Raw genomic sequence first — 25,320 nt, 5'->3', positions numbered from 1 at the left:
CTGCCATGACTAGGTCTGTGTGTCTGTCTCTGCCATGACTAGGCCTGTGTGTCTGTCTCTGCCATGACTAGGTCTGTGTGTCTGTCTCTGCCATGTCTCTGACTAGGACTGCACTGTTTCCATCTTTACCGTGTGGGTCATCAGCTTCCTCCCACGACATGGTCCTCCTGCAACCTCCCTCTTGTAATACAACCTCATTTACATAGTGATATGACAACCTCTGTGTGTCACGCTCATACCAGACCCCTCCACAACGAGCCGTGCATGTTAACCAGCAGAAGGAGAGGAGGTGCGTCTCAGTGACCGTGTTTGTCTCGCATCGCCTGTACATATGCATGCGTCAGCCTTCTGCACAGTATACCTCTGTGTGTCAATGAAATAACCTATTCATCAAAAGTGATGAAATGTATTTTGTGTGTTAACAAATTCACTTAGTTAAGGAGAAATCTAGTTATGTGCAGCCAGAGAGGAGAAGGGGAGAACAGCAGAGAGATGGGGAACCAGATAAGATCTTGTCAAGCAAGAGAGTGGCATCTGTCCCTCTGGCTGAAGGAGACACAGACATGCGTGACCAGGAGAGAGAGAGCCATGTGTGCCTCAGACACGATGCGGTGGCTCTTTTACATAACAACCCCAGGGACATGGGCATGTGGTGCACCATTTAACAGGAAGAGAGGAGGAGGAAGGATGACAGACCATCTTAGACACCATCTCTTTGGGGTTAAGCCTTTCGCTTGGGCTGTTCTGAAACTGTGCATTGAACCATGAAGGTGATGTGTAGTCAGGCCCTCCACAGTAGACAGCCAGGGGAAATAGAGCTGAACGTCACACTGACCCCAGATCACTCTGGATGGGGTTAAAGATTCATGGACAGACAGATGGACCGAGTAACATGATGAAAACCTGTTCGTACCTGGTCTGTGTTTACAGGCACTGCATGTACACACACATACACACACGCACGCGCTTGGCCTAGCACAAGGGATTACACACATGGTTAGAGGTCCAGTCAGCCTTCAATGTAAACAAAGGCACGTGTTTACATGTACGCACACACACCCTTACACGCACACTCACTCACTTGCACGCACACACACACACACCTTTTCCCAAATACATTGAATAAATATTGAGAGAAGACTCAAGACGCTCTAATAATCCTCCTCTTCCCTCCACTCTTGATTACACATCAGAACACGTTTTTGTGTGTTCTTTATTTTGCCATCAGACATTTTTGGCATTTCAGCTCAGAATAAGTCTCCTTCTGCTCACGGTTGAGGAGAAAAAAAAGAGTCTGTGATTGGCTTGTCACCTTTGACCCCAGTCACACAGGTTTACTCTTCCATGCAGGGTTTCATAGAAACTGCTGGACCATCCCAACAGGTTAAATTTGTCCAAGGCTTTTTGTGAACCGCGCTTAGCTTCGACCTTTGACCTCCATCATTGAGTTACGGTTTAATACTCTGCACTCCATCGTAGAATAACCTTGTCTAAAATGAGATTTCTCCATCTTTCTTTCCTTTCTCTCTCTCTCTCTCTCTCTCTCTCTCTCTCTCTCTCTCTCTCTCTCTCTCTCTCTCTCTCTCTCTCTCTCTCTCTCTCTCTCTCTCTCTCTCTCCAGACGTTGGAAGCTGTGATGACGTTTAAGTACTCGGGGGGAGCAGGCAAGGTGGAGGGCTACTATCGGGACCTGTCCCTGGGAGTGCATGTTGACATAGAACCCTCTGTGTTCTTCACCAGAGTCAGCACACTACCAGCCACCAGGTAAACACTCATTCGTTGTACTAAAACTTGATTAACTGTCACATCTGGGGAGCGGCGAACAGAGAGCAAACATTCAGGCTACCTTCTTCCTATGGGTTAAGTGCATAGACAGACGGTCGACATCACTGTCCCAACAACTCCCCGCAAACACAGAACCAGCACACTAAGTTGTCTGAACTTTGACACAATGTTGCAGTGTTTGCTAGGCTGTTACTTCTGTTCCATTAACTGTATGTTTCTGCTTCTCTTCTCCTGCTGTATCCTTCATTCCTTCCCTCAGCAGTCATCTAACTGACTCCTGTTTGTCCTTGTTGTCTCTGTCTTATTAGTAAGATCGCTGTGTTTGTTGTGTTTTTCCATCTTGACTGGGTAAACACATCGCGCCAGATCACCTCAGTCCCACTCCCTGCTTCCTGTTCCTGTACCCAGCAGACGAGACCAGACTAGACCAGGGCTCTGCTCTGCGGCATTATTGTCGCTGTAACGATGGGGAATCTGAAAGATGGCATTTCTACTGACAGGCCTAGGTGGAAACAGATGAATATTATCTCTCTAGCTCTTCTCTCTTTCTCTATCCCTTTCTCTCTCTCTCGCTATCCCTTTCTCTCTCTCTCTATCCCTTTCTCTCTCTCTCTCTATCCCTTTCTGTCTCGCTCTCTTTTCTCTCTCGCTCTACTCTCTTTTTCTGTCTCCTCGTTCTCTCCTCCCCCTTCTTGTCATCTTCCCGGCTCTGTGGAAAAAGCCAGGGTGCGGAAGCGAGGGAGACAGATCGTACCCCAGTTATCGCCACTTGAGGTGAATCATTAGCTGTAATAATATCTGCAGTTTAACCAATCCGTCTTTCTCTCTATCTTTCTGCTCTCTGGTGATAAATCTGTCTCTTCTCTCCTCCGCTCAGCTCTGCAGTCACTATCATCTTGTCACGCCTCCTTTTTCTCCCTCCCTCCCCCATAGATCTGCCTCTCCCTTGCCCCCCCCCCCCCCCCTTCCTCTTTCCCCCACCAACCATCCCCCACCCCATCAGACACAGTAGATTTGTAGATTTTGCTCCTCCAATCTAGACCTGAGTCTCTATGGATTTTTCTGAAGCGCTGCTTGCTGCGTTGTCTCAGAAAGGAAAGGTAGTGACATTTCCACAGATGTACCTTCTGTATGTCTATTTATAGTATCCCAGTAGCACTGTCTCTCTCTGGGTTTTTATGGCAGAAAAGTTGCCGTTAACTTTTTAGGGATAGGGGCAGCATTTTCACTTTGGATGAATAGCGTGCCCAGAGTGAACTGCCTCCTACTCTGTCCCAGATGCTAATATATGCATATTATTATTACTATTGGATATAAAACACTCTGAAGTTTCTAAAACTGTTTGAATGATGTCTGTGAGTATAACAGAACTCATATGGCAGGCAAAAACCTGAGAAAAAATCCAAACAGGAAGTGAGAATTCTGAGGCTGGTCGATTTTCAACTCATCGCCTATTGAAATCCCAGTAAGATATAGATATGTTTGCACTTCCTACGCCTTCCACTAGATGTCAACAGTCTGTAGAACGTTGAATGAAGCCTCTACTGTGATGTGGAGCCGGATGGGAGGTGTTTGAGTCAGTGGTCTGGCAGAGTGCCAATTCCTTGTCACGCGCATTCCACATGATATCGTCTTGCGTTCCATTACTTCTGTAGACACAAAGGAATTCTCCGGTTGGAATTTTATTGAATATTTCTGATAACAACAACCTGAAGATTGATTCTCTACTTAGTTTGACAAGTTTATTCGACCTGTAATATAACTTTTTGAACTTTTCGTCCGACGTTCGCCTGGACCTGCGGTAGCGTTTGGACATGTGTACTAAACGTGCTAGCAAAAGTAGCTACTTGGACATAAGTAATGGACATTAGCAAACAAAAATTTTTATTGTGGAACTAGGATTCCTGGGAGTGCATTCTGATGAAGATCATCAAAGGTAAGGGAATATTTATGATGTAATTTTGTATTTCTGTTGACTCCAACATGGCGGAGAAATGTTGTTTATATCTGAGCGCCGTCTCAGATTATTGCATGGTGTGTTTTTTCCGTAACGTTTTTTTGAAATCTGACACAGCGGTTGCATTAAGAACAAGTGTATCTTTAATTCTATGTAAAACATGTATCTTTCATCAAAGTTTATGATGAGTATTTCTGTTATTTGATGTGGCTCTATGCAATTTCTCCGCATATTTTGGAGGCATTTCTGAACATGGCGCCAATGTAAACTGAGATTTATGGATATAAATATGCACATTATCGAACAAAACATACATATATTGTGTAACATGATGTCCTATGAGTGTCATCTGATGAAGATCATCAAAGGTTAGTGATTCATTTTATCTCTATTTCTGCTTTTTGTGACTCCTATCTTTGGCTGAGAAAATGGCTGTGTTTTTTGGACTTGGCGGTGATCTAACATAATCATATGTTGTGTTTTCGCTGTAAAACATTTTTTAAATCGGACACGATGGGTAGATTAACAAGATGTTTGTCTTTCATTTGCTGTATTGGACTTGTTAATGTGTGAAAGTTACATATTTCTAAAAAATATTTTTGAATTTCCCGCGCTGCCTTTTCAACGGAATGTTGTCAGGGGTTCCGCTAGCGGAACGCATGTCCTAGAAAGGTTAATTGAGAGGTGATTCTCTGAGAAAATCTGTAATTCTCTAAGAAAGGTGAGAGAGGAGAGCGATCACTTTCGGTCCTGAAAAGGAATGTGAATGAAACCTGCCTCACCCTCCAACTCTCTCTTGTTATCTGTCATCTCTGGAGAACCTTTCTGTGGCTTGGTGTATTGATTAAGTGGGCCAGTGCAGCTCACCGCATTCCATTACAGTTCATAAAGCCTGCAGGTCTTCCACAGAAAAAGCTCTTGCATAGAGAGAGACAGAGAAAAGGAAGCTGGTTGAACTGAAGGGCAAAAGGGACTCTCATACCCTACGAACTCAAGAGTTTAGACTGTCTCTCTCTCTCTCTACCTCTCTCTCCCTCGTTCCCTCGCTCCTCCATTGTTTGCGGAGTGCACTTCTTGAGATTTCACCTGCAGCATGCTCTTTAGAGGAGGCGTCTATTTATAATTAGCTCTGGCCTGTCATAGGCCTGTCATAGAGAGCTGTGACCTGTCATAGACCTGTCATAGAGAGCTGTGACCTGTCATAGTCCTGTCATAGAGAGCTGTGACCTGTCATAGACCTGTTGTAGGTCCTCACAGTAAACACCTGGACCTGTATACAGTATAACATTCCAGATATTATAGGCCCATGTCTGTATACACTGAGTGTACAAAACATTAGGAACACCTTCCTAATATTCAGTTGCACCCACTTTTGCCCTCAGGACAACCTCAATTCGTCGGGGTTTGGACTGCAAGGTGTTGAAAGCTTTACACAGGGATGCTGGCCCATGTTGACTCAAAAGCTCCCCACAGTCGTGTCAAGTTTGCTGGTGCTGGATCTCTACTCCGAATATCTTGTTCCATTTCATCCCACTGATGCTCAATTGGATTGAGATCTGGTGACTGGGCAGGCCACTGCAGTAAGCCGAATTCACTGTCATCTTCGTGGAACCATTCCTGGGCAATCCTAGCCTTGTGGCATGGGGCATTATCCTGCTGAAAAAATATATTTACAGATGGATACGTTGCTGCCATTAAGGGATGAACCTGATTGACAATGATGTTCAGATATCCTGTGGCATTCAAACTTTGCTCCACTTTTATCAGGGGCCCAATGTGTGCCATGAAAACACACCCCACACCATCACCACCACTATCCTGCGAAGTTGACAGGTGGCATGATGGATACATTTAGTCATGTGATTTCCTCCATACCCTAGTCCTCCCATCCGTGTGAAACAGCAGGAACCGGGAATCATCAGACCTGGCAATGTTTTTCCAATTATCCAGTGAGAGACAGAGAAAAGGAAGCTGGTTGAACTGAAGGGCAAAAGGGACTCTCATACCCTTCCTTAGCCCACTGCAACTTCAGTTTCTTGCTTTTTTCTGAAAGTGGAACTCTTGTCTGCTGCCATACCCCATTTTGTGTAAAGGTACGATGAGTTGTGCAATCTTTTATGGGTCTTTGGGCACCAATGTTGTACAGGACTGTCAGTTGACTAACTGTAGCCCGTCTGTTGCTCTGGACAATTCATGTCAGCCTACTTTGTGCTCTTTCATCAATGTCCCGTTTTCAATCACTGGCCTGCCGTTGGCTGGATGTCCTTTGGGTGGTGGACCATTCTTGATACATATGGGAAACTGAGTGTGAAAAACCTTGCAGTGTTGCAGTTCTTGACACATTCAAACCTATGTGTCTTGCACTTACTACCATACCCTGTTCAAAGACACTTAAATATTTTGTCTTACACACCCTCTGAATGGCACACATACCCAATCCATGTCTCAACTGTCTCGAGGCTTAAAAATCCTTCTTTAACCTGTCTCCTCCCCTTCATCTACACTGATTGAAGTGGATTTAACAAGTGACATCAATAAGGGGTCAAAGCTTTCACCTGGATTCACCTGGTCATATATATATATATATGTGTTATATATATGTGTATGTATGTGTATGTATGTATGTGTGTGTGTGTGTGTGTGTGTGTGTGTGTGTGTGTGTGTGTGTGTGTGTGTGTGTGTGTGTGTGTGTGTATATATTTATATACACACACACAACTGGAAACACCAACATAAAGTGTCTTAATAAGCCGTTGGGCCTCCACGAGCCAGACCAGCCTTGGCATAGATTCTACAAGTGACTGGAACTCTATTGGAGGGATGCGACACCAAAAATTCCATCATTTGGTGTTTGTTGATGGTGGTGGAAGATGCTGTCTCAGGCACCACGCCAGAATCTCACATAAGTGTTCAATTGGGTTGAGATTTCATAATTTTAATTCTCATCAAACCATTCACTCACCACTTGTGCCCTGTGAATGGGGGCATTGTCATCCTATGGGTGCATAGGGCAGGCCAAGATAATGTCCTGCCCAGCATTTGTATACATGACCCCCCCATGATGGGATGTTAATTTCATAATTAACTTAGGAACTAGAAGCACCTACTTTCAATATACTTTCTGTAATTTAATGGTGTTTACATTATTTTGTCAGTTACCTGTGTATGTGTATGCATACAGTACCAGTCAAAAGTTTGGACACATACTCATTCCAGGGTTTTTCTTTATTTGTACTATTTTCTACATTGTAGAATAATAGTGAAGACATCAAAACTATGAAATAACACACGTGGAATCATGTTAACAAAAAGGTGTTAAACATTCTTCAAAGTAGCCTTGATGACAGCTTTGCACACTTTTGGAATTCTCTCAACCAGCTTCATGAGGTAGTCACCTGGAATGTACCTAGAAGGCCAGCATCTCGGAGTCGCCTCTTCAGTGTTGACGTTGAGACTGGTGTTTTGCGGGTACTATTTCATGAAGCTGCCAGTTGAGGACTTGTGAGGCGTCTGTTTCTCAAACTAGACACTCTAATGTACTTGTTCTCTTGCTCAGTTGTGCACCGGGGCCTCCCACTCCTCTTTCAATTCTGGTTAGAGACAGTTTGCCCTGTTCTGTGAAGAGAGTAGTACACAGCGTTGTATGAGATCTTCAGGTTCTTGGCAATTTCTCGCATGGAGCTTTCATTTCTCAGAACAAGAATAGACTGACGAGTTTCAGAAGAAAGGACTTTTTTTCTGGCCATTTTGAGCCTGTATTCGAACCCACAAATGTTGATGCTCCAGATACTCAACTAGTCTAAAGAAGGCCAGTTTTATTGCTTCTTTAATCAAAACAACAGTTTTCAGCTATGCTAACATAATTGCAAAAGGGTTTTCTAATGATCAATTAGCATTTTAAAATGATAAACTTGGATTAGCTAACACAACATGCCATTGGAACACAGGAGTGATGGTTGTTGATAATAGGCCTCTGTATGCCTATGTAGATATTCCATAAAAAATCAGCCGTTTCCAGCTACAATAGTCATTTACAACATTAACAATGTCTGCACTGTATTTCTGAACAATTTGATGTTATTTTAATGTCCTCTTTAAAAAACAAGGACATTTCTAACTGACCCCAAACTTTTGAATGGTAGTGTATACAGTTGAAGTCAGAAGTTTATATACACCTTAGCCAAATACATTTAAACCCGGTTTTTCACAACTCCTGACATTTAATCCTAGTAAAAATTTCCTGTCTTAGGTCAGTTAGGACCACCACATTATTTTAACAATGTGAAATGTCAGAATAATAGTAGAGAGAATTATTTATTTCAGCTTTTATGTCTTTCATCATCAAATCAAATCAAATTTATTTATAAAGCCCTTCTTACATCAGCTGATATCTCAAAGTGCTGTACAGAAACCCAGCCTAAAACCCCAAACAGCAAGCAATGCAGGTGTAGAAGCACGGTGGCTCGGAAAAACTCCCTAGAAAGGCCAAAACCTAGGAAGAAACCTAGAGAAGAACCAGGTTATGAGGAGTGGCCAGTCCTCTTCTGGCTGTGCCGGGTGAAGATTATAACAGAACATGGCCAAGATGGCCATCACACTCCCAGTGCGTCAGAAGTTTACATACACTCAATTAGTATTTGGTAGCATTGCCTTTAAATTGTTTAACTTGGGTCAAACCTTTTGGGTAGCCTTCCACAAGCTTCCCACAATAAGTTGGGTGAATTTTGGCCCATTCCTCCTGACAGAGCTGGTGTAACTGAGTCAGGTTTGTAGGCCTCCTTGCTCACACATGCTTTTTCAGTTCTGACCACAAATTTTCTATATAATTGAGGTAAGGGCTTTGTGATGGCCACTCCAATACCTTGACTTCGTTGTCCTTAGGCCATTTTGCCACAACTTTGGATGTATGCTTTGGGTCATTGTCCATTTGGAAGCCCCATTTGTGACCCCATTTGTGTCTTGAGATGTTGCTTCAATATATCCACATCATTTTCTGCCTCATGATGCCATCTAATTTGTGAAGTGCACCAGTCCCTCCTACAGCAAAGCACCCCGACAACATGATGCTGCCACCCCCGTGCTTCAGTTGGGATGGTGTTCTTCGGCATGCAAGCATCCCCCTTTTTCCTCCAAACATAACGATGGTCATTATGGCCAAACAGTTGTATTTTTGTTTTATCAGACCAGAGGACATTTCTCCAAAAAGTACGATCTTTGTTCCTATGTGCAGTTACAAACCGTAGCCTGACTTTTTTATGGTGGTTTTGGAGCAGTGGCTTCTTCCTTGCTGAGTGGCCTTTCAGGTTATGTCGATATAAGACTCGTTTTACTGTGGATATAGATATTTTTGTACCGGTTTCCTCCAGCATCTTCACAAGTTCCTTTGCTGTAGTTCTGGGAATGATTTGCGCTTTCGCACCGAAATATGTTCATCTCTAGGAGACAGAACGCATCTCCTTCCTGAGCGGTATGACAGCTGCGTGGTCCCATGGTGTTTATACTTGCATACTATTGTTTGTATAGATGAACATGGTACCTTCAGGCGTTTGGAAACTGCTCCCAAGGATGAACCAGACTTGTGGAGGTCTGCATTTTTTTTCCTGAGGTCTTGGCTGATTTCTTTAGATTTTCCCATGATGTCAAGCAAAGAGACACTAAGTTTGAAGGTAGGCCTTGAAATACATCCACAGGTACACCTCCAATTGACTCAAATTATGTCAATTAGCCTATCAGAAGCTTCTAAACCATGACATAATTTTCTGGAGTTTTCAAAGCTGTTTAAAGGCACAGTCAACTTAGTGTATGTAAACTTTTGACCCACTGGAATTGTGATACAGTGAAATAATCTGTCTGTAAACAATTGTTGGAAAGTGACTTGTGTCATGCACAAAGTAGATGTCCTAACCAACTTGCCAAAACAATAGTTTGTTAACAAGAAATTTGTGGAGTGGTTGAAAAATGAGTTTTAATGACTCCAACCTATGTGTATGTAAACTTCTGACTTCAACTGTATATATTTTTTGTTTATTTATTTAACCTTTATTTAACTAGACAAGTCAGTTAAGAAAAAATTATTATTTACAAAGATGGCCTACCCTGGCCTAACCCGGACGATGCTGGGCCAATTGTGCGCCGCCCTATGGGACTCCCAATCACGGCGTTTTTGACACAGCCTGTAATTGAATCAGGGTCTGTAGTGACGCCTCTTGCACTGAGATGCAGTGCCTAGACCGCTGCACCACTCGGGCGCCCATATACAAAAGTGGACACCTCTTCAAATGAGTGGATTCGGCTATTTCAGCTACACCCGTTGCTGACTGTTGTATAAAATCGAGCACACAGCCATGCGTTCTCCATAGACAAACTTTGGCAGTAGTATGGTCTTACTGAAGAGCTCAGTGACTTTCAATATGGCACATTCATATGATGCCACCTTTCCAACAAGTCAGTTCGTCAAATTTCTGCCCTGCTAGACCTGCCCAGTTCAACTGTAAGTGCTGTTATTGTGAAGTGGAAACGTCTAGGAGCCACAACGGCTCATCCACGAAATGGTATGTCACACAGGCTCACAGGGCCGGTTAATGCTGAAGCACCTAGCGCATAAAAACGCATGTCCTCGGTTGCAACACTCACTACCAAGTTCCAAACTTTCTCTGGAAGCAACGTCAGCACAATAACTGTTAGTCGGGAGCTTCATGAAATGGGTTTCTATGGCCAAGCAGACGCACACAAGCCTAAGATCACCTTGCACAATGCCAAGCGTCGGCTGGTGTGGTGTAAAGCTCGTCGCCTTTGGACTCTGGAGCAGTGAAAATGCGTTCTCTGGAGTGATGAATCACGCTTTACCATCTGGCAGTCCGACGGACAAATCTGAATTTGGCAGATGCCAGGAGAACGCTACCTGTCCTAATGCATAGTGCCAACTGTAAAGTTTTGTGGATGAGGAATAATGGTCTGGGGCTGTTTTTCATGATTTTTTTAGTACCAGTGAAGGGATATCTTAACACTACAGCATACAATGACATTGAAGGTGATGTTGTGCTTCCAACTTTGTGCCAACAGTTTTGGTAAAGCCCTTTCCTGTTTCAGCATGACAATGCCCCCGTGCACAAAGCAATGTCCGTACAGAAATGGTTTGTCAAGATCAGTGTGGAAGATCATGACTGGCCTGCACAGAGCCCTGACCTCAACCCCATCAAACACCTTTGGGTTGAGTTGGAATGCCGACTGTGAGCCAGGCCTAATCGCCCAACATCAGTGCCCGACTTCGCAAATGCTCTTGTGGCTGAAAGGAAGTCCCCGCAGCAATGTTCTGACATTTAGTGGAAAGCCTTCCCAGAAGAGTGGAGGCTGTTATAGCAGCAAAGGGGAACCAACTCCATATTTATGCCCATGATTTTGAAATGAGATGTTCGACAGGAGTGTGTCCACATATTTTTGATCATGTTGTGTATGTGTGAAATAGTCAGGGATCCGTTCATGATGGAAACCTGTTGGAACCGTACCGGTACTGCGTGTAGCAGCTGGGGTCTTATGTGCCATAGCGTATGGGCGTTCCATTCTGTCAGACACACGCGCTCAAACACACACACGCACAGATGTTCCATGCTATCAGGACATGATTCAGTCTTCAGTCTAAACCTTTTGTTGATAGCCCAGCCTTCTACCTGCTCTGCTTGCATAAATGCAGGCAGTGTACTGTTCCCCACAGGCTCTCACACGCACACACATCACACACTCTAAAAATAGCAACACATTGGCAGGACTCTAAATCCAACCAGCCCAAACTTAATGAAGCACATTTCATTTGACGTGGGAGTGAGTAGGAGGGCTGTAGACGTATTGTCAGTGTTGTGCCAGAGGAGCCGCTGTGGAATCGCCACATATTGATCGTGGATCCTGAGGATTGACCAGCCGTTGATCTGCTTCTCCTCTTTCTCGCTGCCGCCGCCTTCTACCCAGTGATGATGGTTCTATCCTGTGATGATAGCAGCCATTTTGACCACTACCACACCTAAAAAACAGACACCAACCCCCACAGTACTAGGCTAGCAAGGCCACCTGTGGTTGCTTTTTCAGATGAGACTATCTGAATTAGTGATGCTAACATTTTTGGCCGATATCCAATATTTTCCTTGCCAAAAAAACGATACCGATATTAACAATTTTAGCGGCCTTTTAAGCATTCTAGAACAGTTAAATAGTTGAAACACACACACACACACACACATACTGACCAAAAAGTAATTTTTTGGGCATTTACACATTTACCAGTAAAACATAATCAAAACCAATTTCTTTCACTTACTTACTGTGCTGTTTCATTGTTAATTTGTTCAGTCTCAACCAGGATTTCATCATACATGTCAAGCTGTGAAGTTTCAGCTCTGTCTGTCCGTGGCTTCACTTCCTCTGTCTGTTTCCGTTTGTCCAGCTGTGTCTAACATTTCACGTAAACCCTTTTTCTTGTCTGCATCGAAGTATCGGTCCTTCTACCTAGCTTCGAGCATGGTGGCGACACAGTAAAGAGGCTCAGAGAGAATGCCACAGAATTGCTTGTTCACAGACTCTTGTAGAGTGGGTTTTAACCCCACGGTCTGTGTGGGCAGTTTTGTTGAGCAGGCGTTTCAATGCCATGACAGAGGGTATCACGTCTGCTGCAGACGCAGTTGAAGAGCTTATTTCTCCAGTCAGTTGTTTGAATGGCGCTAGGAGTGTGTTCATGTTTCCAAGTTTCAAACATGTTCTCAAATGCCATTGAAATGGCAGCAGCGGTATGAGAACCAGCACATTCTTGAGCATGCAATACGGCTTTCCTCAGTACGAAATCCTCGTCAACCCACTGTGCTGTCAGACTCAGCATGCTCGCGGGGCTGACATCGCTGGTCCAAATGTCAGTCGTGAAGCTAATAGCAGTGATGCCCATAGCAAGTAGCTCAGGGATGTGCGCTTTAACAATACTGTGTAACTCCGGTAGGGCAACATCTGAAAAATAGCGCCTACTTGGTAGTGTGTACCGGGGCTCGAGGTGCTCGACCAGTCGGAGAAAGCCAACATCATCCATGACAGGGAACGGTTGATTGTCAAGGGCATTGAATTCCATTATCTTGGCTTTAATGGATTTCACCTTTTGAGTTGTCTCGCTGAAATGTTCTTACTCTTTCAAATGACTGCTCGACTTGAAGTTGTTTAGTTGTTGGAAGTGTGCGCTTAGTATTTTTCTGCTCTTGTTCTGTGTAGCGCTGTATTTTTTGTTGCATCATTACGTCATCTATCTACGTTATATAGGTATGCACGGCAGCTTTGACATCGATTTTGCACATCGGCGTTAAACTAGACATCGGCCGATGCCGATGTTGCCATTTTTAGCTAATATCGACCGATTCCGATATGCTTACCGATATAGTGTCCATCCCTAATCTGAATAACAACAAACTAGCTAAAGGAGTGGCAGTAGCAGAAGTGGTCTCATCCATAGTCTCAGGGTTTGATGGTTGTGGATGTGTTTGGAGGTACAAACAGCCAGAGACACAGCTAGTCAGATGATTTGCATGTCCATCTGTTTAAAAGCTTGTTGGTGGCTCTAAGAAGAAAGGAGCTACCCTGGGCCGCCAGGTTTGGGGAATGGGTTGCCAAGTTTGGTAAGTTATTCTGTCCGACGGGATGGGGGGCCCTCTCCACCAATCAATAATGGTGAATGGCTGATCTCTCGGCTTATTCGTCAGCGTGACATAGCGCTGTCCAGAAAGATCTGGTGGTGTGTGTGGGAGGGTGTTTGTGAACATTAGAACACACGCACACATTACGTAAAGAAAACCCATTAAGGAGCACTCATCCATTCCTGTCCAGTCCTAACATCACAACATCAAAGGTGTTAGTCCTTTCATCACGGACCGTTTCCTAGCTGCTGTAGGAAGCTGTTTCTTCTTTCCACACCAGTCTTTCTCTCCCCTCTATTCTACGGCCTGTCTCCGTCTGTCTGTTTCTCCTCTCCAGCCTGTCTGTCTGTCTGGCCTGTCTCCGTCTGTCTGTTTCTCCTCTCCAGCCTGTCTGACTGTCTTTCTCCTCTCCAGCCTGTCTAACTGTCTTTCTCCTCTCCAGCCTGTCTGACTGTCTTTCTCCTCTCCAGCCTGTCTGACTGTCTTTCTCCTCTCCAGCCTGTCTGTCTGTCTCTCCTCTCCAGCCTGTCTGTCTGTCTGTTTCTCTTCTCCAGCCGGTCTGTCTGTTTCTCCTCTCCAGCCTGTCTGACTGTCTGTTTCTCCTCTCCAGCCTGTCTGTCTGTCTGTTTCTCCTCTCCAGCCTCTGTCTGTCTGTCTGTCTGTCTGTCTTTCTCTTCTCCAGCCTGTCTGACTGTCTGTTTCTCCTCTCCAGCCTGTCTGTCTGTCTGTTTCTCCTCTCCAGCCTGTCTGTCTGTCTGTCTGTCTTTCTCTTCTCCAGCCTGTCTCTGTCTGCCTTTCACATGCACATTCTCTTTTTCTTTCTTATTTTTCCACACAGATAAAAGGCAACATTCCTTGGAAAAAGACAGTCAAGTTTTCAGAGTGGTCTTAAATGAGACTAATGTATGTAGTCCACAGTACAGCAGGAGGTACTCAAAACACAACTGATGTCTCAACTCTACCAGCTGTGTACTGATGTCTCAACTCTACCAGCTGTGTACTGATGTCTCAACTCTACCAGCTGTGTACTGATGTCTCAACTCTACCAGCTGTGTACTGATGTCTCAACTCTACCAGCTGTGTACTGATGTCTCAACTCTACCAGCTGTGTACTGATGTCTCAACTCTACCAGCTGTGTACTGATGTCTCAACTCTACCAGCTGTGTACTGATGTCTCAACTCTACCAGCTGTGTACTGATGTCTCAACTCTACCAGCTGTGTACTGTAGGTGAACTCTGACTCACCTGCTTTCCAGGCCAAAAACCTCGGCAGTCTGCCTCCCTCCTCTTAGAGAGACACCAATGTCCTCAACCCTTTCACTCTCCTTTCTTCCTTCCTCCTCTTAATTCCCTGAGTTAATGGAGACATCATTAGAGTCTGCCCCGGCCCCTAATAAAGTGTAACAGTAATTAAAATACCATATTTCTAGCAGGGGGGCGTCCATGTTTCTCCGACTGTCTCTTTGTCTCTGCTGGCAGACATGATTAACACAGCGGAGGGTAGTACCAAGAGAGAGAGAGGGGGAGACAACTGATTTATCCTCCCCACCGTTTAGCTGAACCATCAATCAGGAAGCACCGACACAGCAGCTTAGCCAATCAGGAGACAGCGCCGTAGAACAGGGCTGTGGAAACAGTCACCACAGCAGTAGCTTAATAGCAAAAACGATCAGGAAGTCATCTGGGCAAAGTTTATAATGTTACAACTTCCACATCGCAGACGTTGGCACTGTACCAGAGGTAGAAATATTTTAAAAGTGAACCATTTCAACAAGTATCTACCCGGGAGACTGACTGACTGTGCTTCTAAAGATCTAAGATGTGAATAAATTATTCAAGGCAGCCAACTATTTGTCTCCGTTTCGGTCTCTGAATTCTAAACTCTAAATTCTCCACAGTCATAGCTCAGAGATACCCTTGGTGTTGTGATCACTGAACTGACCTTTAAATTTCATATCGGATACATCAATAAATTAATTAGTCAACATAATATCAGTATAATTATATAATGATTTTTCCATCTTGTGTAGGTTTTAGGTTAGCAAACGGTGTGTTCTGTGTATGGTAGCTACTGTACTGGCTTGTGTGGTTGTGTTCTGTGTATGGTAGCTACTGTACTGGCTTGTGTGGTTGTGTTCTGTGTATGGTAGCTACTGTACTGGCTTGTGTGGTTGTGTTCTGTGTATGGTAGCTACTGTACTGGCTTGTGTGGTTGTGTTCTGTGTATGGTAGCTACTGTACTGGCTTGTGTGGTTGTGTTTTGTGTATGGTAGCTACTGTACTGGCTTGTGTGGTTGTGTTCTGTGTATGGTAGCTACTGTACTGGCTTGTGTGGTTTTGTTCTGTGTATGGTAGCTACTGTACTGGCTTGTGTGGTTGTGTTCTGTGTATGGTAGCTACTGTACTGGCTTGTGTGGTTGTGTTCTGTGTATGGTAGCTACTGTACTGGCTTGTGTGGTTGTGTTCTGTGTATGGTAGCTACTGTACTGGCTTGTGTGGTTGTGTTCTGTGTATGGTAGCTACTGTACTGGCTTGTGTGGTTGTGTTCTGTGTATGGTAGCTACTTTACTGGCTTGTGTGGTTTTGTTCTGTGTATGGTAGCTACTGTACTGGCTTGTGTGGTTGTGTTCTGTGTATGGTAGCTACTGTACTGGCTTGTGTGGTTTTGTTCTGTGTATGGTAGCTACTGTACTGGCTTGTGTGGTTGTGTTCTGTGTATGGTAGCTACTGTACTGGCTTGTGTGGTTTTGTTCTGTGTATGGTAGCTTCTGTACTGGCTTGTGTGGTTGTGTTCTGTGTATGGTAGCTTCTGTACTGGCTTGTGTGGTTGTGTTCTGTGTATGGTAGCTACTGTACTGGCTTGTGTGGTTTTGTTCTGTGTATGGTAGCTTCTGTACTGGCTTGTGTGGTTGTGTTCTGTGTATGGTAGCTACTGTACTGGCTTGTGTGGTTTTGTTCTGTGTATGGTAGCTACAGTACTGGCTTGTGTGGTTTTGTTCTGTGTATGGTAGCTTCTGTACTGGCTTGTGTGGTTTTGTTCTGTGTATGGTAGCTACTGTACTGGCTTGTGTGGTTGTGTTCTGTGTATGGTAGCTTCTGTACTGGCTTGTGTGGTTGTGTTCTGTGTATGGTAGCTACTGTACTGGCTTGTGTGGTTGTGTTCTGTGTATGGTAGCTTCTGTACTGGCTTGTGTGGTTGTGTTCTGTGTATGGTAGCTACTGTACTGGCTTGTGTGGTTTTGTTCTGTGTATGGTAGCTACTGTACTGGCTTGTGTGGTTGTGTTCTGTGTATGGTAGCTTCTGTACTGGCTTGTGTGGTTGTGTTCTGTGTATGGTAGCTACTGTACTGGCTTGTGTGGTTTTGTTCTGTGTATGGTAGCTACTGTACTGGCTTGTGTGGTTTTGTTCTGTGTATGGTAGCTACTGTACTGGCTTGTGTGGTTGTGTTCTGTGTATGGTAGCTACTGTACTGGCTTGTGTGGTTGTGTTCTGTGTATGGTAGCTACTGTACTGGCTTGTGTGGTTGTGTTCTGTGTATGGTAGCTACTGTACTGGCTTGTGTGGTTGTGTTCTGTGTATGGTAGCTACTGTACTGGCTTGTGTGGTTGTGTTCTGTGTATGGTAGCTACTGTACTGGCTTGTGTGGTTTTGTTCTGTGTATGGTAGCTTCTGTACTGGCTTGTGTGGTTGTGTTCTGACTGGGTTTCCATCTCTTTTAATTTTGAAGAGAGTAGGCCGGACACTTGCTCACAATTACACGCTTGATGTTTTATTATTTGAAGTTAAAAACATGTGCTCTCTCTCTCCCCAGTACCCGTCAGTGTGTGTACCTGTGGTTGGTTCTAACCCGGTTCTATCTATTTCCCTAGAACCCGTCTGTGTGTGGTTCTTTATTTTTTAAGATGTTATTTCACCTTTATTTAACTAGGCGAGACAGTTAAGAACAAATTCTTATTTACAATGATGGCCTACCAAAAGGCAAAAGGCCTCCTGCGGGGATGGGGGCTGGGATAAAAAATTATATATATATATACATATATATATATAGGACAAAACACACATCATGGCTTGTTAGTAACACATGACAACACGGCGTGGTAGCAATACATGACAACACAGCATGGTAGCAACACAACATGACAACATGGTAGCAACACAACATGACAACAACATGGTAGCAACACAACATGACAGCAACACATGACAGCAACACATGACAACACAGCATGGTAGCAACACAACATGACAACATGGTAGCAACACAACATGGCAGCAGCACAACGTTGTAGCAGCACAAAACATGGTACAAACGTTATTGGGCACAGACAACACCACAAAGGGCAAGAAGGTAGAGACAACAATACATCACGCGAAGCAGCCACAACTGTCAGTAAGAGTGTCTGTGATTGAGTCTTTGAATGAAGAGATGGAGATAAAACTGTCCAGTTTGAGTGTTTGTTGCAGCTCGTTCCAGCCGCTAGCTGCAGTGAACTGAAAAGAGGAGCGACCCAGAGATGTGTGTGCTTTGGGCACCTTTAACAGAATGTGACTGGCAGAACGGGTGTTGTATGTGGAGGATGAGGGCTGCAGTAGATATCTCAGATAAAGTGTAATGAGGCCTAAGAGGGTTTTATAAATAAGCATCCACCAGTGGGTCTTGCGACGAGTATACAGAGATGACCAGTTTACAGAGGAGTATAGAGTACAGTGATACGTACTATAAGGAGCATTGGTGGCAAATCTGATGGCCGAATGGTAAAGAACATCTAGCTGCTTGAGAGCACCCTTACCTGCTGATATACAAATTACGTCTCCATAATCTAGCATGGGTAGGATGGTCATCTGAATCAGGGTTAGTTTGGCAGCAAGGGTGAAAGAGGAGTTATTACGAAAAAGGCAACCAAGTCTAGATTTAACTTTAGTCTGCAGCTTTGATATGTGCTGAGAGAAGGACAGTGCACCGTCTAGCCATACTCCCAAATACATTCCAAGCTCTAAACCCTCAGAGGTAGTAATCACACCGGTGGGGAGAGGGGCATTCTTCTTAACAAACCACATTACCTTTGTTTTGGAGGTGTTCAGAACAAGGTTAAGGGCAGAGAAAGCTTGTTGGACACTAGAAAGCTTTGTTGTAGAGCATTTAAAACTAAATCCAGGGAGGGTACATCTGAGTATAAGACTGTATCATCTGCATATAAATGGATGAGAGAGCTTCCTACTGCCTGAGCTATGTTGTTGATGTAAATTGAGAAGTGCGTGGGGCCAAGTATTGTGCCTTGGGGTACTCACTTGGTGACAGGCAGTGGCAAATGTTCAGACTTTATACTCTGCACTCTTTGAGAGAGGTAGTTAGTAAACCAGGCCAAAGACCAATCAGAGACACCAATACTCCTTAGCCAGCCCACAAGAATGGAATGGTCTACTATATCAAAAGCTTTGGCCAAGTCAATACAAATAGCAGCACAACATTGCTTAGAATCAAGGGCAATGGTGACATCATTGAGGACCTTTAAGGATGCAGTGACACATCCATAATCTGAGTGGAAACCAGATTGCATACCAGAGAGGATACTATAGACATCAAGAAAGCCAGTCAGTTGATTATTGTCAAGTTTTTCCAACACTTTTGATAAACAGGGCAAAATAGAAATTGACCTATAACAGTTAGGATCAGCTTGATCTCCCCTTTTTATTAAAGGATGAACCGTGGCTGCTTCCAAGCAATGGAACCCTCCCCAGAGAGGAGAGACAGGTTAAAAAGGTCAGAGAATGGCTTGGCGATTATAGGAGCTGCAACCATAAAGAAGAAAGGGTCTAAACCATCTGACCCAGATATTTTTTGGGGGTCAAGTTTCAGGAGCTCCTCTAGCACCTCGGACTCAGTGACTGCCTGCAGGGAGAAACTTTGTAGCTGGGCAGGGGAAAAAGAGGGAGAAGCATTTGGGATAGTCGCATTAGAAGGGGTGGGACATGAGGAAATGTTGGATGTGCAAGGAGGCATGGCTGAGTCAAATATGAATTCTGACTTAATGAAGTGGTGATTTTAAGAGCTCATCCATGTGCTCCTTGTCAGTAACAACCACATCAGTATTAAGGGACATGGGCAGCTGTGAGTAGGAGGGTTTATTCCAGAACTTCTTGGGGTTAGACCCACAGAAAGAGAACTGCTCCTTAAACTAACTAACTTTGGCCTTCCGGATGGTCTGAGTGCACTTATTTCTCATTTACCTGAACGAGAGGCAGTCAGCCTGAGTATGCATGTTTCGAGCATTTCGCCAAATGGAATTCTTGAGGTGGAGTAACTCTGCAGATCGCGGTCGAACCATTTTCTTTATGGGGGTGTGTCTGTTAACATTACCACTGAAATATCAAAAAAGAAGGTCCAAGTGTCTTTGACAGAGGGGATCAAGCTGATTCTATACCAATTTACAAAGGCCAAGACATGAAGGAAGGCATTCTCATTAAAGTTTTTTAGCAAGCGTCTATGACAAATCAGAACAGGTTGTTTCACTGAGCAGACATTACGAACACAGGCTGTAAAACAGTGATCACTAAGGTCATTACAGAAAATACCAGACTGATACCTATCAGGATTATATGTGAGGATAACATCAAGGAGAGTAGCCTTTTCTGGGTGTTTGGAGTCATACCTTGTAGGATTGGTAATATTCTGACAAAGATTTAGGGAGTTCCTTTGCTTTAGGACTTGGTCAGGTGGTTTAAGCATGTCTACGTTTAGGTCACCTAGCAGGACAAATTCAGACTTAGTTTAAGGGGCCAGGAGAGAGCTTAGGGCATTTAGGGTACAGCCCGGTGCTGATGGTGGATGATAACACCAAGCAACAGTCAACAAAGTTGAATTTGTTAAAACCAGCCAATCAAATTTTCGGGGGACAGACTTGGTGGAGACAACCAAGCATTGAATGTGTTCCTTGGTAAAGATTGCCACTCCACCACCTTTGGAAGATCTGTCTTGCCGAAAAAAGTTATAACCAGAAAGGTTAACATCAGTGTTCAAAACACTCTTTCTTAACCACGTTGGAGTAATGACCAACACATCTGGATTGGAGCTGTGAACCCATACTTTCAATTGATACTTTTTAGGTACTAAGCTTCCAGTGTTAACATGCAGAATCCCCAGGTTTTTATGAGAGCAGAAATCTGTGAAGCAGATATCAGAGCACAAATCAGAATTGGGGATAGCAACAGTAGATGGGCCAGGGTGTACATGCACATTTCCAGATATCATCAGCAGTATTGTATAATCAGGGCAAGGCAGAGGACAGGGATCTCTGCAGTGTTGATTTTTTTATGACATTTGAAAGTGCATCAGATGGCAACAAGATCATATTGTACAGCAATTTCATCAGGTAACATGAATACAAAGTCGGGCGAGAGGTGGTTAGAATAGGATGGGAGGCCAAGAGTCTGTGTAGCCAATAGTGAGTCAGAGTCCCCAGTGTGGGAACAACAGTATGTCCCACGGTCAGGTAAACAAGCAAGTTCATAGTCAACAAAGCACGCAGGAGTCCTGAGGCAAATAGCATAAAGCACAATAAAAAATATATCGACTTGGGGCTAACCATTGTAAGTTCAGAGTCACTCGCCCCAACAGTGCGTGTGTGCTGGATGCGAGCAAACGCTCGGGAGAGAGAGGGGGGTGTGGCGGGGGTACCAGACAGGGAGACAGGCCAGGGCAGACGGTGAACAGGTCACCAGGTGGAATCCTATCACCCACTTGGGAGAATCTATTTTCGGGTAGGCAGATTCCTTGTAGAAAATCCCAGCTAGCTAGCTAATGTAGCTAGCAAGTCTGTCCACGGTTTTTTTCCAAGTGGAAAAGGAGGTCGTTAGCTAGCTATACCCCTTCAGTTTTGGTGAATGGTCCTTTACGACGTCCAAACAAAGTTGTCCTGTAGCTGTTATATTTTGGAGATTGTGAGGAGGATATCTTCTGATGTGAAGACTCGGTTCTATCTTTCTCCCCTATAACCCGTCATTGTGTATGCGTGGTTCTAACCCGGTTCTATCTTTCTCCCCTATAACCCGTCAGTGTGTATGCCTGGTTCTAACCCGGTTCTATCTTTCTCCCCAGAACCCGTCAGTGCCACCTGCTGCTGGACGTGTTCAATTCAACAGAACATGAGCTGACGGTCAGCGCCAACAACAACCAGGACCTGGTGCTGCACGCCTCAGAGTGTCAGAGGTGTGTGACCTTTAACCTGCCCATTCACAAGGGAGTCAGTGGATAACATTCTACTCCATTCTATGTATTAAATGTACACATATTGTGGGCCAGGTTTCTCTTATGAACATGAGCACATAAATTCATTTACGGATATGAACACAATCCACAAATCCAACCAGTCAGAGTCATATGAGTGAACAATGTACACTGACCAAGCCTGTGTTGTGTGATTATATGATGTATATAGCCTGCAGTCTATTTTCTCTCTTCAGGTGTGTTAAACTGGTTTCTTATAGCCTGTAGTTGGGCTTATGAGACTCTAACGGCTAGGAATGGGTTAGTTCTAACCGGTCAACTCTGCCTTGTCTACCTAACCATTGTAGTTAGGTCCGTTGTTGACATCCCTCTGATCCCATTTGTGATGTTTTTACTGGGGTCAATAATGACAGCTTCTGGAGCAGCCCTTTAAAGGGATAGTTCACCCAAATTACAAAATGACATTGGCCTCCCATACTCAACGGACCCAGAACGGGGTCAATACGGACTGCCAGTCGAGCGTCGACCCCAGGTATCATACAAGCCCACATCAGACCTGGAAAATGTATAAAATTACAAGAAATGAACAATCCCTTTAAACCCCCCCTTTACTAACCTAAACTCTCTTGGAAGCTGCTCATTTCACTGGATTTTAGTATGAGACAAGATTTTCCTGTTGACTTTGAATACTAAGCGGGAAGCTCCATCAGTAGCTAGCTGTATCTCTAAACGCACATTCATTCTGCATTGATGAAGACATGTTGGAAGTTTGTTTACAGTGAGCTACTGTACGTCTTGACATGGGATTATTCTGACACTGTCGCTTCCTCTCCCTCCCCTCCCTATCTCTGAACCTCGCCTCTCTCCCTGCCTCCATTCCTCTCCTCTCTTCCTCATACCGCCTGTTAACCCTCTGAACATTACCGAATTCTGATTCCTGTCACAGCTATCTCTGAGCAGCGTCGTCCTCCTGCGATGAGTGCAGGTGGGGAAGTGTGCGTATGTGGGGAACACCACATGGGTGTACTCTACAGGAGAGGAATGCTCTCTTACTTCCTGTATGGGAGAGAACATGGAGTGGTGTGGGGGGTTGTTCTTTTCAGCCACTCAAACATTTTTCAGAATATCCTTCTCTAGGACTTTTTTTAATTGAACCTTTATTTAATTAGGCAAGTCAGTTAAGAACACATTCTTATTTACAATGACGGCTAGGAACAGTGGGTTAACTGCCTTGTTCAGGGGCAGAACGACAGATTTGTACCTTGTCAGCTCGGGAATTTGATCTAGCAACCTTTCGGTTACTGGCCCAACACTCTAACCACTAGGCTACCTACCTGCCGCTGACTATTGGACAATGTAGCTTTTAGGACAGCTCTACAAATGATTAGCTTATAGCTATTTCCCTGTCTCCACTTTGTTTCCTTTTAGCCTGTGAATGTTTTCTTTCTTATACTCTACACGGCTGGTTCATAAGTTAGGTCCATCTTGCTGTTCAAAAGATGTAGGGAGGTCTCCTAACTTTTCCAGGAAAGTGACAGTAAGACTTTGGAGCTCCTTGTTCTCTAGTCTATTGGTACAATAATAACACGTTATGAATGATGCACCAACTGCATTCAGAGACGTCTTTTTAAAGAGGTTGTGTTATCTTTTAAAGAGGTTTAATTAAGAGTGTGCACGTGAGCCAGGCAGGTCAGCGGTTCATTTTTAATCGCTGATATTACAGCTGCGGTGGAGACAAAGAGCTCCGAATCCCGCCTGAGCTTCCATACATTAGAACAGGAAAACACTCTCAGTAAACTTAAGCCCTGGATTCTATAAGATATTAAGAAGGGAAATTGTCCCCCAAAAAATGTATGCAGTTTATTAACTTTTTTTTAAACAATTATTCCGTCTGTATATATTGCGTTATTAACAAAAACCCTCTCTGTTTATATAGTGCTATTGTATTAGTTTAAAGTTAAGCTGGGAAATGTTATTTGCATTAATACTTCCAATGCACATGGCATGTGGATGCAGAGAAGGAGTAATTAAGAAAAACACTCACTCTGTTTATATACTGCTATTCTATTAGTTTAAAGCTACACTGGGGATGTTAATTTGCAGAAATACGACGCTGCTCGTTCATGGCAGAAAGAAAGAGGTTTGGTTGCTTTCATGTTCTCCCATCTTTCAACGCTCAGCCTCCTCCTAGATCTTTAACCCTCGCTCCTGTTCATTACTGCTGAAAGACAGATGAGAGGAGCAGGCGATATGAATGAGAATGGCCACTCTGATGTTTGGAAGCCCTAGAAAGCTCGAACACAGACCTCTGTCTGCCTCTTCAACCAGACATGCTTTTGTATGAGGTTTTCACCGTGTGGGATAGGGAGAATAGAGAGAGCAGGACTTGTGTCTATTTTAGTTTGGTTGTTTTGTCTTTGTGCTCTCCAAAATTCATTGACCCCTTTGGTGTTTAGGTTCATCTTTGTCTTGATTTGTGTGGACTGCTACAATATTATTCATGACTTTAATGAAATTCACAGCATGAGACCTCAAGGGACCATAACCCACAATTAAAATGAGAGAACCTTTATGCAGACCTGAATAGTAAGTAAGCCAATGTAGCGGGGACGAGTGACATACTTGTTGATGAACAGAAAGCTAAATACACTCAGTTGCCAATTTATTAGGTACGTCCATCTAGAACCGAGTACCAGAACAGACAGAATTCTTCTGGAAATTCTTGCTCAATTGGTATCAAGGGACCTAACGTGTGCCAGGAAAACATTCTCCGTACCATTACACCACCGCTACCAGCATGTACTGTTGAAACCAGGCAGGATGGTGTGCAGCTTCTTCTTGTTTTTCGCTGATAGGAGTGGAACCCTGTGTGGTCGTCTGCTGCAATACATCGACGAGTTGTGCGTTCCGAGACGTTGTTCTGCACACCACTGTTGTACTGCTTTGATCTCTCTCATCAACGTGCTGTTTGCTCCCACAGGACTGCCGCTGACTGGATGTTTTTTGTTTGTTGCACCATTCTCAGTAAACCCTAGACATTGGCGTGCTTGAAAAGCCCAGGGGGCTGGTCATTTCTGAGATACTGGAACTGGCGCGCCTGGCACCAACGATCATACCATGCTCAAAGTTGCTTAGGTCACTTGTTTTGCCCATTCTAACGTTCAATCAAACAGGAACTGAATGCCTCGATGCCTGTCTGCCTGCTTTATATAGCAAGCCACGGTGGCCGTGGGGACTCACTGTCTGTAGGTGCAAACCATTTTCGTGAACAAGGTGGTGTACCTAATAAACTGATCACTGGATGTATATCTGTCAGCTTCCAAACAAACTACTATGAGAAATGTGTTCCCTAAGCCCTAGGAAACTCGAAGACAAAATGAACCAGAGCCAACAGCCATGGCTGTTGTTCTCCACATTGACTTCCTTGTGTGTATGCGCCAGTGTATTTTTGTGCATGTGCCGTTTTAAGTGCCTGAAGTGTATCAGTTTAAGCTCTGACTGCCAGACAGAGAGAATCCCTGAGGGATGTCCTCTTTTTATATCTCTGTCTGTTCTGTGTGAACGAAAGCTCAGGGTGAACATCCTTGACTGGAGCGTCTCCTCGTGTGGTGATGAAGCCTTCCTTTTCAACCCAGCCTTATCGTAGTCCACGTAATATCCTTGAAGTTTCTTTGCTCCGTTCATGCTGCAAGC

At 44.2% G+C, this 25,320-nt stretch overlaps 1 protein-coding gene across 2 annotated transcripts in view; it reads left to right on the top strand.

The window, feature by feature from the left end:
* LOC139554868 (trafficking protein particle complex subunit 9-like) overlaps window positions 1–25,320 on the top strand; it is a 279,884-nt gene that overhangs the window by 159,142 nt on the left and 95,422 nt on the right. For both annotated transcript variants that reach the window (XM_071368091.1, XM_071368089.1), the window contains 2 exons: window positions 1,622–1,764; window positions 21,499–21,609. In XM_071368091.1, the coding sequence (XP_071224192.1) occupies window positions 1,622–1,764; window positions 21,499–21,609 (254 nt within the window). The remainder of the gene's footprint in view (window positions 1–1,621; window positions 1,765–21,498; window positions 21,610–25,320) is intronic.

The sequence above is a fragment of the Salvelinus alpinus genome, chromosome 26 (genome assembly GCF_045679555.1).
Source record: "Salvelinus alpinus chromosome 26, SLU_Salpinus.1, whole genome shotgun sequence".
NCBI lineage: Eukaryota > Metazoa > Chordata > Actinopteri > Salmoniformes > Salmonidae > Salvelinus > Salvelinus alpinus.
The sequence above is the reverse complement of the archived record's forward strand: the minus strand, read 5'-3'. Positions and strand labels throughout refer to the sequence as shown.